The sequence below is a fragment of the Manis pentadactyla genome, chromosome 3 (genome assembly GCF_030020395.1).
Source record: "Manis pentadactyla isolate mManPen7 chromosome 3, mManPen7.hap1, whole genome shotgun sequence".
NCBI lineage: Eukaryota > Metazoa > Chordata > Mammalia > Pholidota > Manidae > Manis > Manis pentadactyla.
In genome coordinates this window covers 217,840,459-217,859,892 of record NC_080021.1, presented here as the reverse complement: position 1 = coordinate 217,859,892, position 19,434 = coordinate 217,840,459, and the positions used below count along the sequence as shown (strand labels likewise).

At 50.8% G+C, this 19,434-nt stretch overlaps 1 protein-coding gene across 1 annotated transcript in view; it reads left to right on the top strand.

The window, feature by feature from the left end:
• The window catches only part of DDX31 (DEAD-box helicase 31), a 66,655-nt gene extending 47,928 nt beyond the window's left edge, over positions 1–18,727 (top strand). The window contains exons 19-20 of the mRNA XM_036913466.2: positions 1,994–2,162; positions 17,981–18,727. Coding sequence (XP_036769361.2) covers positions 1,994–2,162; positions 17,981–18,182 — 371 coding nt within the window. The 3' untranslated portion in view covers positions 18,183–18,727. The remainder of the gene's footprint in view (positions 1–1,993; positions 2,163–17,980) is intronic.
• The last annotated feature ends 707 nt before the right edge of the window (positions 18,728–19,434 follow it).

Sequence of the window (19,434 nt, the reverse complement as noted above, 5' to 3'; positions counted from 1 at the left end):
CACAGTGCGAAATCCTCCCAGAACAGTTATGGAGGAAGAAAACACATGTGCCATTTCTTGGCTGAGTCGTTACCTCTGTAAAGCTGCTCGTTGGGCACCTGCATTTCCTGGGACAGGCTCTCATCCTCGGCCCTTAGGATTGGGGTAGAGGAGAGGAAGGGGGGGTGCTCACCAGATAGAAGCCAGGGCCAGTCTGCTAAGCAGGAGAGAGCTGTGAATGAGGAGGCCTGGGCCAGTGGTCGGGTAACTGAGATTTTTAAAGCTTAAACTCTTTGGCTTGGCTTCAGTCTGTGTTTTTAGACCAGAGTAAATGGTAGGAGTTGGGAAAAGTCGGAGAGGTAGCACAGGGGGCCGGGATCGCTTGAGTCGGGTAGCTTCCTCTCTGCAGACTTCAATATGCAGCTCTGTGTCGAGAAGCCTGGTGTCAGAGCCCTCCAGACAGCCCAGACCACTTGAAGTGTTAAAGTTTTTCCTTGAGAAAGCTTGTCTCCCAGTTATTAAAAAGGGGAGTAAGCACTGATTTAAGAGAGGGGTGCAGGAGTTGCCTTGGTTACGATTCCTCATCGATTGGGAAAAGGAGTTCACTTTGCTCAGTAAACAGAGCTTTGATGGATTCCCAGGATCCTTCCAGGAGCTGATCTGCTAAAATGACACTTTTTATTACTGTTCATAAACGCCAATCTCCAGGTGCTGCTGGGATATTATGTTTAAGCTGTGGGCAAACTTGCCAGTCCAGTGGCTCAACGAGGGAGGGCAAGAACGGCTGGCTTTAGTGGCTGCTTGCATGAGATGCGCAGTGCTGGGCTCTGGCTGGGCCAGCAGAAGACCAGGGCTTGGAAGGAAAGTCCGAGGATGGCGATGGGGATGGCGATGGGGATGGGGAGCGCTTTTCAGAACAATCCCCACCGGCCCTGTTGGCGTGAGGAAAGAGCAGATACTTGGTTTTCCTTGTTACTGCAAGATACTCAAAGGGAACTAGGTATGCATCGGACAAACTTTTCCTTGAAGGAATGCCCAGTTAAAGTGTAGCCAAGACACCACCCTCCTGGGAACCGTGCCTGGCTTGGTTGCCTTGGTTTCTCTGGCCAGTGCCAAGGTGTAGGATGGGACCCTTCACAACGTTAAAATAGGACTGACGTTTTCATGATAGAATATCTGGTGAACATCTCTAAACTCTTGGTAATCCTCAAGGGATGAACTGTTTTGTGAACTATTTTAGAAACTTAAATTTTCTTTCTCCCTTTAAAGATTCTGTCTTTATTTACTTTGTTATGCATTCCGTGAATGCGTAAGAAGCATATTTCAGTCAGTCTTGGATACTTTAGAATGAATTTGGTTTTAAAATCTCCTGAGTGCACAAAAAACTGTTATCAGTGATTCCCCTGGATGAGGCAGCTGGAGGTGGAGCTTAAGGTGGGAAGCAACATGTGTGGTAATAATAACATAGAGTAATAATGAACATAATGACAATCACCATTGAATTTTGTAACCTTTGCATATATTAGCTATTCAAAAAAGGAGTAAAATTTAATTAGGAAAACTTTTTCCTAACATAAACGTCTAATGATTTCATTTTTCATGAGAAAATACCATACACTGAAGTTTCTTCATTCACTCTGCCTTTCATTCATTTATATAGCAAACAGTCATCAAAGGCCTGCTGTGTGCCAGGTACAGAGCGAAGCCCCGAGACATAATGAAGAGGAAAACAGGGCCCCTGCTCTCAGGATTACTGCAAGCTACACAGTAAAATCTGAAATTGCAGGGAGGGTATTCAACTGATAGTATGTCCTAAGGTTGTTCCGTTGTTTGCTTTTTGAGGAATTAAAAAAAAAAATACACAAGTGTAGATTTAGGTTGTTCGTGTTTGGTATACTGCCCTGGTGTGTGTCGTCGTTACCTGGCAAGATAAACTGCAGCACAGCCCCTGGACTGGGGCAGGCATGGCAGTCGAGGCCTTGCTGACCGCCTTCTCCCCCTCCTTTTCTTTCAGCCCTGCAGTCCTTCATCCGAGCCTACGCAACCTACCCCCGGGAGCTGAAGCACATCTTCCATGTCCGACTGCTCCACCTCGGGCACGTGGCTAAGAGCTTTGGGCTAAGAGATGCCCCCCAAAATCTTAGTGTCTCAGCTATAAAGAAGAGGAAGGCAAACCTGAAAAGGTAAGATGAGCCGAATCTGTCCTGTGACAGGGGCTGAAAGTCACATGGGTGTGGAGAGCTCTGTCAGGTGAGCGGCAGTGGGATGACGTGGTAGGCTGCTGTGTGCTCGGTGTGAACCCCTCTGTCTTGGTTTTTTGTGGTAAGTTACTACAAGTAGCAGCCCTTCTCTCACTAGAATAAGTGCTTGGAACAAGAGGGTAAATACCTAATTGGATGTTTTTAAGGCACCTGCAGAAACTGGGTGGCATCTCCTGGGGGTCTGGATGTAGTGGGATTATTGGGGCAGCAGGATGAACCTGTTGGGTGGCCCTCACTGCCCCAGTAGAGTAACCCAGGGACCTGCCGCATTTGGAGCTTCAGATGTGCTGTGGTCCAGCTGGCAAAGCCTCTGGGACTTGATGGGGACTTCTGGCCTGTTCCGCGACATCAGCCCTGGTGTGGCACACCCTGTCCCAGGGAGATGGGAGGGGCCGCACTGCCAGCCCAGCCATGGCGGGTCCCCTGCAGGCTTCATCTGCCCTTCAGCATGTGTTGCTCTCCTTGGTGCTGACGTGCGCCTGCAGCCAAGCACTGCTGGAAGCAAGCTCCACAGACTCTTCCCCCTACCTCCCTGACCCCTGCCCTGAAAAGCAGGCTCAGAATTGTCCAGAGGTCCCAGCGAGAGGAGAGGGAGAATGGGGAGCGTTACCCTGTGGGTGAGCACTGGGCTCTGTGTCCACCTTCACAATTTCAGGAGGTCCTGAGATGATTCCATGCATCAAAATGCAGTTGTAAAAGGTCTTTCTCTCCATAAAGCCAGTGTTCTTTTAGTACCAGACCCAGCCCCTCACAGGAACTCGGGCATCTTAGATAGCCTGAGCTGCTTTTCTAGGCAATTTGGGAATGGATTGCCATTTTGCTTATGTAATATGTAGGTGGGAAGGATACACTGAACAAAAGTTTGGGGGCCCAAGGAACTGTTGAATGCTCTGGACCGTCGTCTTGCAGACTCCAGACTGTACCTGCTCAGACTGAGCATCTGTGGGCGGCACCGCACTCCGTACGCGCTCCAGCACGAGGTCTGTCTGCTCATCACCAAGAAGGTTGAGGACATTATCAGCCTGGTTGGAGCCCCGGCTTCTCCGGCATGAGATGACGCGGGAGGCCCACCCAGTGTAGGGAAGTGACCGTTGCTCTTGGAGTTGGAATGCCAGCTCCTGTCTGATGTGAGCTTACGGGCGCCAGACCGTATCCCCTTAACTTCCCAGAGCCACTGTGTCCTCAGAAGGGAGAAGGACATCGGTATTTTTAACTACTTCACAGGATTGTTTTGAGAAGCAAAATTAGGTGATACGTGGGAACGTGCCTTTTGAACCAGAAAGGGCCAGGCAGGTGAGGTGCCTTAGGACAGGGAGCCGGAGGCCGGAGGAGTTCAGGTCCGCCTCGCCTGTCTGGGGACTTGGTATCTGCAAGGCTCTTCATGATGGATACAACTTTACCTGATTCTGATTCCAATTTTGGAATTTTTTTAAGATGCTTGATTTTTTCATATATTAAAACCTGTCATTTGGGACAGTAAATAGTCCAGTAATCCTGTGAGGCAAGTCCTCTCCACGTGTGCCGTTCTCCAGTGCCCAGACGAGACTGAGACACGTCTAGCCAGTTTCTCCCAGGGCGCTGAGGTGCAAAACACCACCTGCTGCTGGCCACCACCTGTCCTGGGCGGGGCTGCGGCCAGAGACCTCTCTGCCCACCCTCTAGAGCCGGGTCCTCCCAGGGAGAAACCCCTTGCATCTACTCCCGGCCGTGACAGCTGTGCCAGGATTGGGGGCTGCCTGCCTACCAGAGTTAGGGTCCTGTCTTGGGATTTGGGGTAGCTGGTATTTGTGAATACCAACTTTGATTTTGAGTATGTGTAAGGCCGTGGGGCTTGGAGTGAGGACTGAGAGTGACCTCCTAATCTAGAAGCCTGACCATCCTGTCCCCAGCTCCAGAAGTACTTGCCACTTTGGAAGAGGAGGAGTAGGTCTGCCAGGTGATTACTAGTAAGGAACACATGTTTTGTTTACTCCTCTCCCCATATAAATGCAGTCCAGTATTTTATTGATAGCAGACGGGGAATTTCATGAGCAAGTGTTAATCCAGATAGCCGCTCTCAGCCTGGATGTCCTCAGCTCTTAGCCAGGTCCTGAAGAACTGAAGCGGGGAGGCGGTTGGGAGGGGACTTGGAGCAGTACTGTGCTTACCTTGAGGAGCCACCAGGGAGAGAGCAAACCGCCGCCTCCTGCTTCAGCGGACCCTCGCTAGCAGATGGGCACCAGGACTGCTATGCCCCTGTGAGCAGGGGATTTAACAGGGCTTTATTTAGGGAAGAATGGGCTGATTAGCCGATAAAGAGCATGTAAGATGGTATGGGGCAGCCTTTGATGTCTGGCTGGCGCAGCAGGGAGCCGGGTGCTGAGTGACAGCAGTGTGTCACAGGATTACTCTGCCCATGACAATACCACTCTCTGTTCTTGCCATGTCACCACCCTGTTACAGCTCCTTTTCTGTTGTTACGCCCTTTAGAAGGCATTTCCCTCCCGGCTCCGTACACCCTCCCACCCCACCCCTGCCTTGCTAATGCACATGGGCACTCGAGGGTACCGTGGGTACCTTTTCTTATTTGGAAATCTTGTCGCTCCCACAGGAAGAATGACTTTGCAGCTAATCTGCATATGGACCGTATAATTGTGGTCAGGGTAAGCGGCAGAGAAAACTTGACAGATTTTCCACACCTCAGTCAAGGCTCAAGCAAATGCCAGTTGCTGCTTTTTGAGGACTGGAGAGAAAAGTTCATTAAACCCACAAAGTGCAGAGGGTTATGCTGTGGCCACAGTGATTGTTCTGAGCTGAGGCGTCTCTTCTGAAATCCATCTGTCAAGAAAGAGAATGGGTTCCGTATGTTTTGTAGGGGTAGATAAAGTAAACGCACTAAATTCTCTAAATTCTGCGTTCCATTTTGTGGTGTTTACTGCCTAGAATAACTCTCTGTCATGTGCAAACTTCTCATAGGTGCAAACCAAGTCCATGAGACTGTAAGCAAAATCTTGGCTCACCTTTCATCTCCCAAACAAGGAGTTCAGCCTGGTGTTGACATGTGAAGCAAGGGCAGCCTGGGTCAGGAGGCCACTGGACATTTCCCTGCAGTGACAAAGGAGCTTTATCTCATCTGTATGCCTTTATTCCTTTACTTGACCACTTCTCAGAGAAAGAAATAGTTAATTTCCCAAAGGAGGTCTTAATCACCAGGACTCTGTCTGCCTCTTCAGTCCTCTGTTCTGAAAGGGAGCACTAAATGTCTTCCCCCAGCACACAGGCCGAACCCCTTCTACCACCTGACACCAGCCTGTCAGAACAGCCCCCACTCCAAGCACCTGCACGTGCGCCAACACAGAGCTAGCGCTGTTGGTAAGCCACTGAATGGCCCACTAGTGACATGCCGCATGAGCATGGCATTTTCCTCCCCTGAAATGTGGTTCTTGTTTTGAAGCCACGTAGATTCAGCAGTTCCTGCAAAGCCAAGTAACATAACTTCCTAGATTTCCTTGTTTCTTCCCAAGAGACACTGAGACCCAGCGCTGTCTGCCATGAGAGGGCAGAGCTGTGTTGTTTGCTAGGGTGTCTGTCTGTCTGGGTAGTCACACTAAGGAGGAGGACGTATCCAGGAACGAAGAGCAGGCACACCATTCAGTGAGGGCTGCAGTCTCATCTGACACTAGAAGATGGTTCAAAAATAGAGAAAGGAATGTGCCTTAAGGTCTTAGTGTTACTGTGACAGCATGAAAAGAGAGAGCAGGCCTGCTGGCTTTCAGCCACCCTATCGCAGTGGAATTGTGGGCTGTAATTACAAAAGGCACTACTTTTCCCCAAATGATTTAGTTTGTAGCTACCTGAGACTGGCCTTACCCCTGGCTTCTGCTGTCCCTGTCTTGCTGAGTTGTTCTTAGTTTCTAGAAGCATCTGGGACATCTTCTTTATCTGGAATTCAGTAATTTTGCTCCACTGGTCTCAGCTCCCTTCTGAAATTGGGAGAGGAACAAAAATCTGAATTTTGACTATTCATAAAAGAAATACAATTTTATTTCGCCTGTGTAAGTTTTCTCAAGCCAGCCTAGCTACAGTGGTACCTGGTAGTTCCTGATTTTATCAAACAGGTAAACAATCTAAATGGGACCTCTTCTCCCTTAATACGGACTAGATGAGGGTGTGCCCAGCCAGTGCTCAGCAGGCTGTGATGGGTGGTAAAGGGGGTGTGGGGCCGCTCCCCTGGGTGTGGACCTCAGAACCACCACACACCTAAGCCGCGCCTGTCCTCACCCTCTGTCACTTGCCACACTGCAGATACGGCGTGTCCTCTGAGGTAAGAAAAACATCTGGAGATCAGAGTTACCCAACTCTTCTCATGTGATTTATCACAGATGCTTTATCACTGCAGTTCAAATGAGAGATTTTGTCCCATTTCAGGGTATTTTTCATCTTTGAAGGCTTCTGCTGTGCCTCTCTCTCTGATTCTCGTCCTCCTTGTTCAGTAACTGTTAAGTAAGTAGTTAAGGGTCACTGTGTTGACCAATGCTCCAGTCCGAGAAGTTGATGACCCTTTAGCCATCTCCTTGCCCCTCCCTGGTTTCTTGCGTGCTGACTTTGGGAGCGTCCCACCGTGGCGGAGAGTCCAGGTTTTATTAACACAGGCCTCTGGATTGATCACTTACCTTTTTTATGCCCTGGGACAAGTGACAGCCTTCCTGTGGCTCGATGCCTCTGCCTCTCAGATGGGGGCACCGAAGCCTCACTTGTCCTGAGGATCAAAGCAGATGCTGAGCCTCAGGCTCTGGACACAGGGTCTACAATGTGAGTGCAGGGGCGCACTTGTTGATACGGTGGCAGTGACGAGGAAATTCTCTCTCCCCTGGCCCTCATCGTACTTATGAATGTCCCCGGAACAGAGAGAGTGAAAGTACTTGACTGTCAGCCCTTAGCACCCTTGAACTCTTACCAGCAACAACCTTGAACACACGGAACTGGTTCCCTCCAAGACCGGCACTAAGAAGCTGCAGCTGCATCTCCCTGCAAAGCAATATTCTCATCATTAGGAGCAGCTTACCCGCCAATTTTTATGTGGCATTTACAACCTCCCTAATATCACTTAATTAGCTGAAGGCAAAGCTGGAATCTTGCCCACTGTGAAAATTTCCTCGATTCCATTGAGCCAGTGATTTTGTAAAAAGGCAGATTGTCTAAACATGAGATCAGAGACTGGACAAAGCCACACTCAGAACATGGGGCTTCTCCATGCAAATCCCCGGCCTGCACGTGGGCTTCTCCTCAACTCGATCTTGCAGTGCCAGTCAGCACCACTGATCCCGCTGACCGCCTTGCATCAGTCCCTCAGCTTTCCAAGCCCTGTCTTCATGAATGGCAGCTCTTGCCCCTCCGCTTGGAACTTCCAGAACCGTCTGCTATCAGGTCTCTTGCAGCCACGCGGCTCCCCTGCAAGCCTGTACAAACAGGCATAAAACACTGTGCCAGCATTGGAAGACGGGGGGTGTCCACCCAGGCAGGTGGGTCAGAGAAGACGAGCTGGCAGAAGGGACGGAGTTGCAGAGATGAAGGGTGGGAGAGGCTTGCACCCTGCCCTTCTCACTCTGACTTCCGCCTTTCCGTGATGTCTCAGGCTAGTGCCTGAAGCAGATGCCAGCAGACCCCCTTTCTAAGGCCCTGCGTGGCCTGGCCTCACTGACCTCGCCTCAGCCGGCCCTCCCGTTCTTCCCAGTCTGCCCTCCGGGCCCTGGGCCAAGCATGCTGTGGCCTGGGCCTCTCCTGCTCTTCTTCATCTTTGGACCTCCGTGTCTTCTGCAAGGTCATCTTCTCCGGCAGACCCACCCCCACGCCTCCTCTGCTGGCACAGCCATTTATGTCTCTGTCATTTGTGTGTGTGGTCAAGTATAACTCAGGGTGGAACCCTGTCTGGCTCTTCTCACTGAATCCCCAGTGCCATCCATAGGACCTGGCACACAGTAGATGCTCAGGAAATATTTTTGAATAGACTTATAGAAACTGAAAACATTCTGTAATTCTGAGAGAAAGAGCATAAAGGGAAAGAAAAAAGGCATTCTTCTGGCATGGAAAAGGTAAATTCCTCTTAGTTGTTTAGTGGACCCTGCAAACAGCCAATCCTGTCGGGGAACCACTTGCCTTTCAGGCACGTCCTGCACTGCTCCGTTAGTCGGTCTGTCCTAAGAACAGCCTGGGGTCGCCTTCCTCGGGGCTGAAACCAGTCCCACTGAAGGACGACGCCTCTGGCTCTGTTTCTCCGACTTCGCAGGTGTGGAGGCATGGGGGTCAGCCTAGAGAACATGCAGATGAACAGGCTCAGGATTGGGGTCCCCGCCCCATGGGGACAAGGCTAGAGCAATGCCCAGATGGAGGGTCGACAGATGTGCATGTTCCCTGGAGCAGGGAGCACAATCTGCTCTCTGGATCTGCTGGGGAGCTGCATAAACATGCAGATGCCCAGCCCCAACCTAGGAGACTGTGGGTCAGTAAAGTCTGACATCATGACGAGTGAGAAGCAGGTGATCATGAGCTTTACCAAATCTCAAAAGTCTAGGCCCAGGTTCAGCCCTGGGAACCTGAAAGAATGTAGTCTTCAGGGCAAGTGATGGGTGTCCTCCTTAGCACAAGGGGAGAGTGAGGGCTCAGTGGATCTATGGTTTAAAGATGAGTAAGGGTTAATTAATAATATTTGAACATAGAACCTGGGTAAATGGTGCAATTGTAGTCAAGAGCATAGTCTGCTGGCCTGTCAAGGGAGACAAGGTGGGTGGCTTTGACATCCGTGCTGGATTATCTCTTTGGGACATTTGTACTGAGGAGAATAAACTCTTGTCCAGACTGGACAAGAGGCAGGAAAGTGCTGTGGAAGGTAGCTGGGTCCCATCTGGAGCACGCCCCGCACAGGGCGGTCACTCCGGCTGGGTGTCAGCCGCGTTCCCTGTGGGTCACTGGCCCCACCCGCCGTGTGGACAGGCAGCTCCAGATGGGTCACACCGGGTGGGCCCAGGCCCCTCTGGAGGGCTCGCCCCCTTTCCCTCCCAGCACAGCCAATGCAAATCAGTTGTAACTCCCTTCCCTTCTCCTGCGCCTGACACTGGGCCCTGCCTTCCTGGGCTCTGGTTTAATTACAGCTCTGCACTTGCAGCTTTTTACATTTGGCCTTTGCTTCCACCACTATTTTTTCTATCTGACACCATGTAATTACCAGCCCTCTGCCTCCTTGTGGAACAGATACACCCCCATCCCCACCCGGCTAACGAGGCGATTAGAGGGATTTCACAGTGACCCTGTGCTTCCGCCGCACCTGGGTCACCTGCAGACAGCAGGAACCACAGGGTCTGCTCTCAGTCAGGCGGCCGGGCTGACAACAAAGCACAGGAACCCAGCCAGCCTCTCCTGGGAGAGCGCGGGAGGCGGCAACATTCACTGCCGAAGCCTTCCAAGCAGTGGCACTGGAAGCTCTGGCTGCCTGAGTCGGCAGGCCCCCGACGCCGCGTGCAACAGGAGAGACCAGCTCACACCGGGCCCCTCGCTCAGAGGGCCTTTAGTTCATAGCATTTGAGAAATCCACGGGACCCAAGGCTCCAGCTCTCCCCTTGCTACAGTTTAGTATTCATCTTCCTGAGCCCCTGCTGGCCCTCTGAGGGCCCACTCCTCCTCCTCCTCCTCCTCTGATCTTCCCCCACATTCCTCGGGCTCCTCTTTGGGAAGGTGTGCATCCCCAGGCCCTTCGTGCTCCCTTCACGTTAATCATGGCAGAGCCATTCCGTCTTGTTGGGACCTCTACACAGTGACTGCACGTCTCTTCAAGGGTCAACTTCATTCTGGACCTGATGGTAACAGCTGTAGTCTGAAGTGTTGAGTAATGGGTCAACTACTTAATAGTCAAGAAGAGGGATGCGGTTGGAGACTCAACGGGAGCCACCGGGTGCAGCTCTTTAGTTCTAGGTTCTGGGGTGGCAGCATGTGTAAGGCCTACATGTGCCCCTGGCTGGGCGGAGGCCAAATGCATCGTCTCACTGAGACCTCACCAGGGCCCTGTGACCAAGGCAGGCCCCTAGGACCTGGTGGAGAAGTGGGCGTGCCTGGTCATGTGGCCCTGAGTCTGAGTGACCCTGGAGCCCACACTGCCGGCACCTCTGCTTCCTTGCATACCCTGTTCAGAAGCTTCTGGCTTCTAGAATCAGTATTTGGTGAAGTAGCAAATATATGAACCCTGTTAGGGATTTTTTTTACATGAACAGATAATTCTTCATGTAACCAAAGAAATGGACTTAAAGGAGAAGACATTTTGGTTGTGTATATGGAAGACTGATTTGAAACCATCGGGGCAGAAACCTGGAGTGCTTGTGGGGCAGTCGTCTCAGAAGGCCTTTGACAAGAGATAGCTGCGACTGACACCTGGATCCATTTTTCCTCTGGTTTCCCAATAAGTCTAGAGGCAGAAGGGAGCAGTGAAGAGGCCTGGGCTTGCGGTCAGACTTTGGAACTTAAGTGCGGCCGACCCATGGAAGGGGGTTCCCGTGGAGGTGAGGGCGGGAGCGACAGCATGCAGCACTGGGCGGCCCAACCAGGGCTCCTCCACCCGTCCCTGCTCCTCTGAGTCCAGACATAAGGTGAAAGCATCAGTCCTTGCACAGCCCACACTGTCCCAAACCTCATCACATCTCTTCAGGCCTCCCAGCAGCGGGCGGCTCACCACCTCCACAATGGACCCTGCTCGCTGTTAGAGCTCCTGAAAGTGAGCCCAGACTGACTGCTTTCATTTTCCACCCTTGGGTCTTATTTCCGCCCTTTGGTCTCTGTGAGGTTCAAAGGCTGAATGTGCATGATTTGCAAACACAAAAATACCAGGTGGTGTTAACCACTGATCAGAGCAGTCCTGGTCCCCGTGCCGTGGTGGTTCCTGGGGACGGCTCCTTTTCTCCTCCGCCTTCTCTCTTTTCCATGCTGTTGATAATAACAATAGTCAACATTCAGTGAACGCCTTTGCAGCAGGCCCTGTGAGAAGCGCTTTGATTCATTAGTTCATTTAATCCTTTTGTAAGTGGGCAGACTGGGACTGGGGGGAAAATGGGTGCCCTGGCCAACTCAGAGAACGTCCTACTGCCAGTTCAGGGCAGCGCCAGGGTCTTCCCGCCCCAGGGGCCGCTCTGCCCCCATGTGCCTGCCCCAGGGCGCACAGCGCATTGTCTGAACGGCTTTTCTCTCAGCCCAGGTTCTTTTCTGAATCGGGTGTGTAAAACTTCCCAAACGTGCAGTAGAGACTGACTGGCTCTGGGGGGAGGGCAACCACGGCAATAGTGTGGCTGACGGTAGGGGCGGGGATTGTGGCTGCACCGGTGTGGCACTCAGTGCCAGCCAGGTCCTCAGCAGTGCAGGGCCACCTCCTTTTGTCCTCCCTGTCATGCTGTTCCTTTTCACAGGGCAGGGCTGGGATTCAAACCCAGGCTTCCTGGCACCCGGTTCATAGTCTTAATCATAGCGGCTTCTCGGGCTCTGGGCACCTGGGTCGTCCCGCGCTCAGGTGTGGCGCACCCGCTCAGTGCCCGCCTGCTCTCACGCGTGGTGATTCAGACCGCCCGGGGTCTGCTCCAGGAGCAAGGCCCTGCCCAGGCCCCAGCTCAGCCTCAGCCTTCCACGGAGCCCCTGCTCTTGGCCGGTTAGCGTGTCCCGTCACAAGTGTGCGAGCTGTCCCTGCAGGCTGCTTTTCATCTGCGAGTGTGATAAATTGCCTCGTGATATCATCTAAGTCATCAATAATAACGTCAAGCAGGACAGGCCCAGAGGCCTGAGTGCTGGGATTGGTGCTAAGATTCTGCCCCGAGCTCATCCATCTCAGTCAGTACTCTCAGGATATAATCATAAGTTACAAATACATTTAATTGTTTCCATGTGCACCCTGCATTTATCCATCATATTTTCATGGGGAATTTACACTTACAAAGCACCCTAACACACTAGTCTGTTTTACCTTCGTACTAGCCCTGTACCTACATGGAGGCCCTTTCTGACATGAGGAAACTAAGCTTAAAGAAGCTGCTGCCTTGATAAGAAGAACATTAGCCAGGTGAGGGGCAGAGCTGGGATCCAGGAGGGTCATTGGAATTCTGATACTCTGCCCCTTCCCCAGCACTGCCACCCTGCCGTGCAATGTTCAGGCCTAAGTCCCGACAGAACACTTACACTGAATAGTCTCAAAGTTCCTGTCCGTTCCTGGGGCTTGGGTTTGGATTCAGCTCTTCACTTTTCCGTGTCAGGCCATCTCTAAGCATTGTCCTGCTAAGCATGCCCTGCCAGGAGCACATCGGCCGTGGGGGTGAGGTATCAGCCACCTGTGACCTTCATGTCCTGGTGTCATGCTGTCCTTAGCTAGGTGCCTCAGTGCTCTTTTCTGCTCTTCACTGGTCTTGTTCTTGGATATAAGACAGAGACTCACTTTCTATCGATCTGTGCCCACAAGGCCACTCTCGGGAATTTGCTGTGATATTCACTGCCACCAGAGAGCTCGCCTGGAGTGGGTGCCTTCAGCAGCCCTGGTAGTTTTATAAAAGCTAAAGATGGTTTGGTCCTAAGAAATCACAAAGAAGGCATCCCTAAAATGGTCAGTCTGCCAGTGTACGCTCCGCCAAAACAGACTCCAAAGGTTGAGAGAGTCTTAATTCGGTTGCTTTTCCTTCAATGACCACGGAAGGTTTGATGGCATGTAGGCTAAATTACCATTGCACACTAGCTGATCTTCACCTGAACTATTTTGTTGCACCAAGGGGACTGCTTGTCACAATCTCCCTGGAGCTGTTTGTCACTCTTACTGTCATCTGAGAGCCAGCAAACCCCACTCAGACATGGTCGCCTTTTCTGCATAGAGCGAGGCAGGAGGGGAGAAGCTTCGAGTCGGCCTTACGCCGTCTGAGTCGTCCTTGTCCGCTACCACAACCACTTAGAACCCAGGCTTTTCTTCCAGCGGGGCTTGCTTCTCCGGCAGAGTTTTTGGGGCCCTGGGTCATTTGCTTACAAGCAGAGCCTTTCAGATTAGAAAAATACATTTTTTAATCCTTGGTCTGTCTTTCTGAGTTATACAACAAGAGAAAATTCCTTCACAAAATCAAACAAACTAAAAGGCAAAGAGGTTTGTGATAAGGAAAAATCAAAATGCTTTTACATAGGACAAAAGTCTATCAGTTGGTTTTTTTCCCCCTAAAGTGAATATACTGGTGTTCTTGTTTAATGATAAAAATAATACTCCTTAATTCACATTTTTTATGTCTTTCAGACTTTCTCTGCATGCATACGTATACGGATTATTTTAGTATCTATAATGAGATTGAACAAATGATTTTTTTAACCGCTCTTTTCACTTGTTACTTAGTTATTACTCTTAAGATGCACTTTATCAGAGCTTCGAAAAATCCTTGAGATTTGAGATAACATGAACATTGTTCCTGAATTAAAATCTGTTCATGCAGGAAACTTGCTCATTGTTTTGATACAGACTCAAAGTGCAGAGGTTAGGTGTGCACGTCATGGAGCCAGAACTCCCAGGCTCAAATCCCCGCTCTTCTGTAACTGGTTTGCGACCCTGGACATGCTACACACCCTCTCCGCATCTCAGTTTCATTAAAATGGGGGTGCTACTGAAACCTGTTGGGAGGGTTGTCGGAGAAATAAATGATTTAGTTCAGTGCCTCGCAAATGCTGAAAACAGGGTAAGTGACATGCAGGGTAAATGTTAGGAGTATAACTATTATTAAAGTCACATAGCCAGTTGAGTGACCTTGATTTGACCAGTTTTATACTTGAATCCATTAACAACCCATGTAATTGTATTTGCTTAAACATTGTGTTATATATTTGGTAAACCCCATTAATGTTGGCCACAATCCTTATCCTCATCTGCTCTCTAAATGTAGCCTTCAGAAGCCTTCTGCATGTGTGAAGGAATGTCACAGAGCACATTTCAAGTCCTTGGGGAAAAGATTTGCTGTTCGGTGCCTATCTTGGATGGCTGGGTAACTCTTAGGAAGAAGTAGTAAAATTCTCCATATCCTACCATAAACCAAAATAAAATCTAGATGGAATTAAAGCAGTAAGGGTAAGCTAAAAGAAAATCAGTAGTTTTTAAATGGTAGGATGAGGAAGACTTTTATAAGCATGATCCTAAAGCCATAAAATGTTGACGAAAATATTGAGAAACTTGACAATACCACAAATAAGACAAATTCTCTCCTGCAAAAGGATGTCATTAACACAAGCGTGAGTTAAAGTGGCTCTTTACTTAGGACGATCATCTGTGAGTTTACTGATGAAGTCGGAGAAGGTCCCGAGATCGCTCTTCTTCAGTGGTCCTCCTAGCCAGCTTATTGATTTACTAATTAGGCTGTGATTTCACCTTATTGGCAGTGAAAGTGACATCTGCCTGTCCTGCTGGGTAATCCAGCCTGGTAACTGAGGTGGGTATTCAGCCTTCACTACAAGGGAGCTCCCTGCGGTTAGATAAACTCATCTGTCGCTTGGTAACTACAGGACTACTCTGGTGGATGTGCGGGAAGTCCATTGGAGAGGGGTTCAGGTGTTCGGAGGGCAAGGAGGGCAGGAAGTTGGCAAGTTACTGGGAGAACTGCAGCTTGGCAGAAGGAATCGAGCCCACATGTGCCCACGGCAGGTTGGGGCTAGAACGTTTCATCTTCCCATCTGTACTTGGCCTTTTTAGCACTGGGCCTCAGAACAAAGGAAACGCAGTGAGCTGGCCCAGGGAAAAGGTGGGTCCTGCTGGGGTGGACAGCAGGGAAGCCCTGCAGGGTCGACCATGGGGTCCTTCCTCTAAGGAAGCAGGCTAGGTCTGGAAATTGTAGACACCTGCTTGCTCTCTGGACCACCAAAAACCTTGGGGTTTGGGTTTGCACCCCAAAATGAAGGTACAGTGACTAAAATGAGATCATAAAATAGGAACTCTGAGATCATGACTGCAAGGCAAACGACCGTATTCAAGCTCTGCTTCCTGACGGCATTCCCCACCTCAGTGTGGGCTCGAGGACGCTTAATGAACATACCTGCTCAGTGGCACAGCATGCCCACCAGAAGGTCACCTTCCACTGCCCTGTCCCGGCTGTATTTGTCTGGGACGGATCTTGTGGCCTGCGTGGTGTGTGTGTGTCTACAGTGGGTGTGTCTGCCATGTGTTGTGCACATTGGTGTGGCCTTCCACACCATTTCTTCCGCTGCGTCGGTGGACCTCCAGTCTGAGCGCAGCACACTGCCAAATGCGTTGGCTGGAAGGGTGCGGCTCCCACAGGCCGAGCTTGCTCTGTCGGCAGGTAGTGTATCAATCACCCAAATGAGATTCTGGTTATTTATTTTGCTTTAGCAGTGGCAGGAGCAATCACTGAAGTTGTAGAGCTTATGCTGGGAAGGGTATTTTGACTGAAATTTTGCATATTTTGAAACTAGGGTTGTTACATTTAAAATTATACACATTGTGAGTACCTGGCTTCAAAAAGGTGAAAGAAAAAGCATTCCTTCCTGTCAGAACCTTTTCACTCTGTCTGTCATATAACCTGACTAAAAATAAACGCCAGGCACCCGAACCGGCAGCCTTCAGTTTGGAACAAGTTCAGTGTCGCCAGCTCAGCCTGTCTCCTGCTGCTTCCAGACCACACTCGGCACCCCCAGGGCGTGGCTTCTGGCCCGGGCGCCAGCACCCAGTCCACGCAGGCAGGGCCTCAGAAAAGCCCTGCCCAGCTACCCAGGACCCAGAGTGAGTCCTGGCTCCTGCATGGCCTTGGGGCAGTCATTTGGCATCTCCGGACCTTAGTTTCCTCATTTTTAACTGTGATTGACTGAAATCCACATTCCAGCCACCAGCTGGCACCTTATAGGTCTTATTTTATTCAATTCTTACAAAACCTCATGAATTCTGTTCTTTGTATCATCCTCATTTTCCAGAAGAGGATCAACTGAGACATACAGCGTCTGAGTGACTCCTTCCGTGTCAGTCAGCTGGCGGGCAGCAGAGCAAGGCCTCTCCACCCCTCCGCCGGCCTTTCTGTCCCCCTCACTCCTTGCTCCTTTGTCATCTGGCTTCCGCCCCCTTCATCCCTCTAAAACTCCTGTGAGACCACAGAGGAGTCCCTCTTTCAAATCGTGCATTCGTCCCCCTTTTCACGCCTGATTGTTAGGTCCTGGACCAGCAGCCTCAGGGGAAGAGCGCAGGCCTTGAATCCGCCTGACCTGGGTTTGCATCTCAGCTTCTGCACTTACGTAACAGATGGTCTTGGGCAAGGTACCTCGCCGCCTCCGGTCTTGGTTTCCTTGTCTGTAAAGTAAGGATGCTAATCCTGCCTGCCTTGTCTGATGAAGATCACGTGCAGTAATGTAGAGCCCAGAAGGCATTTCCCTGGATAGTTCTCACCCCCTGAGCCCCGTCCCTGACGGACACACGCCCTTACTGTAAAATCCCAGCCCTTGGCTCCAGCCTTGTTTTCCCCTCAGAGGTCAGCTCCCTTGCTGCTCCCTGGGTGTCACAGCAGAGAACCACCGCAGGACGGTCGTGGGGATGGAGCTGCCCTGCCACTCACACCTGCCCGTGGAATGTGGTTGTCAGTAGGTCTGGTTGTACGTGGGTATGATTATAATGCTAGGACTGGATTCTGTAACCTTCCATAATCAGCTTAGCATAGTAGTAGTCCTGTTTCTAATTCCTGGATTTTAAAGGAGGTCTGTTGTATTTACTTTGACCACAAATTTAGTCCAATCTATCCTCTGATTAGTACAGCCAAGAAGATGTTGTAAATATAAGTAGTAAGGGTGACATCTACCTTTTGTAGGAACTCCAAGGCACTGTGTTATCCTAGGACACTGCCATTTTAGGGTTGAAGGAATTGCTAACGTAGCAATATAGACTTTGTAGTAATGGCAGTCCTATCTTAAACATTATTTTACTCTTCAATTTTCCTATCGTTTTTTTCTGTGTACAGTTGAACCTCTACAGATTCCCTCCTCTCATCTTCTGACCACATGGTAAGGCTGCTGTTTTTTGAAAACAGTTACTAAGATTCGCCATCTGAAACTGATTTTCAGCCTTTCGAGTTTTCCATGTGGGCCTGGGCCGGGAGACACCCCTCTCCCGCCCCCAGCCTGTGGCACGCAGAGAGCTGCCGTTCTGGCTGCAGTGCAGACACCGACACTCTGCCCAGGCACCCCTGGGGTTTGCCTGTTTTGAGGTCAGAAATGTTGACAAGAGTCTCTTCAGCCAGTGGGGGGTGCCTGTGACTGACCCCACCCCTCCCGCTGCTCGCCGTTTGGCCCCTCAGGATGGCCGCCCAGTCCAGGAGGAGGCCGAGTGCCTTAAAGCAAGGAGGCTGGCGGGCTTCTACTGCTGAGCGTTGCTGGGTTTCAAAGCGGTTTCTTCCCCCATCCTCTGGCAGACTGCTGTATCATGCACCCCCATTTGCCGTCAGAGTATGAGTGTGTACTGTTCTTTTTTTTCCATGAAAACAACACAGAACAAAGCCTCACTTTTAAAAATGCCATGATATTTTGCCACCGTTATGAAAATCTGTCAGCGCCGTATCTAATCTCCTGGTGCCTAGAATATCAAAACAAGCACCATTGAAGGGATTGTACTTCTGTTAATGCAGAAATGTCAGTTCCACAGTCTCGGAACCAGCTGCTCTCAGCCTCCTTCCAAATAGGAAAGAAAAAAAATAATAAAGTTTCTTTTCCTCTCTGCTGTTACTGTCCCTCAGGCCTGACCTTCATAGGAAGATGCAGAGTAAACACCGCCTTGCTGAAATCTTGCGTTCGGAATACTCCAGCGGGATGGAGGCCAGCGTCGCCGAGGTCAAAGAGCAAAACAAACATGCAGCGCGCGGCAGCCAGCCATGCAGCGCCGTCTGCACCCGGCTCCCAGCCTCGGCCGTGGGAAAACATAAAAAACACTCTCCATGAAGCAGAGAAAAGTCCAGAAAGACTTACTGAGGGACAAGAATTCCCAGAAAGTTTTTTTAAACTCTGCTTCCACAGGGCTGGGCCTCGGAGTGGATCCCAGGGGCCCCTGGAGGCACTAGATGGCCTCCATATTCTTGTCAAGTAGTACTGGTGCCGCCCTGCCCTGAAGACTGAGCCCCGGAGGCTCCTGGAGCCCCAGCCTTGCCTCTGGTCAGGAGAGCCCTTCCAGGAAGCAGTGGGGCGCAGGTGGGGCTAGCGCCCGCACAGTGTAGGCGAGCCACTTAGCTTGTGCCTTACGGAAGGTACCTTACATCCTGCATTTATCCCACCAATGCCAGACACTTGTCTTTGCCAGTAGATCAAATGGCGCCCCCACAACTTACTGTAAAAGCCTACTGTCCCCACCTCAGCCAGGAGGGGCTGGGAGCCAGCCTGGGACAGCGTTTTGCTGTAGCCACCCAATCAGTGCATCTATTGTCATGAATTTTGTGAAATTGGATTTTAAAGTCTTGAATTTATAAAAGAAGAGGAAAAAATTTATCACATCTTTTTCTTGATCTACAAATGCTTTGTTTAAACCAAGAGAGTTTGGGGTGTGGGTGAAAACTGCCCCTGAGTTTCACATGAGCCCATGTCTTCCAAATGCAGGCTGCTGCTCTGAACTGCGTGTCACGTTCACAAGCATTACAGTCTCTTTCGTGTCCTCAGAAAACTCTTTCGGGGCTAACTGATGTACGGTTGCCTTTGAAGCCAAAAGGCACTGGTGCCCTGAGCTTTTTCTCCCCCTGAGTCCTATCCTGTCTTCCAAAAGGTCTGGGGGTCTTTGTATTGTGACCCAGCCCTCAGCCGCCTCTCCCCTGTTGTGTTTTCTGGGACTTTTGAAAGAGGGCCCCCGGGGAGTATTGATTTCCCAATAAATGTAACACTTGGACGTGGTGACCCCAGGGGGGTCCAGAGGCGGGAGGGGTAAAAGCCTCTGACCCTGCGTCTGCCAGCGCAGTGTCCACCTCTTCGTCAGCGTCCCTTCCTCCCCTCCCCACTCCTGAGATGGGTGTTGAGGCGCCACTGCAGCAGACCTTCCAAATTCACAAGAACTACACGGCCAGGAGGGATCACGAGAGGTGCAGGAAGGGCCGTCCGTGGGGATGCGGCCGGGGCAGCACCCTTGCCTGCGTCCCTGTCTGATGGCAGCCGTCACCCACACCGGACCAGAAGGGACTCGGGACTCGCTGAGAGCGGGTGTGAGCCTCCT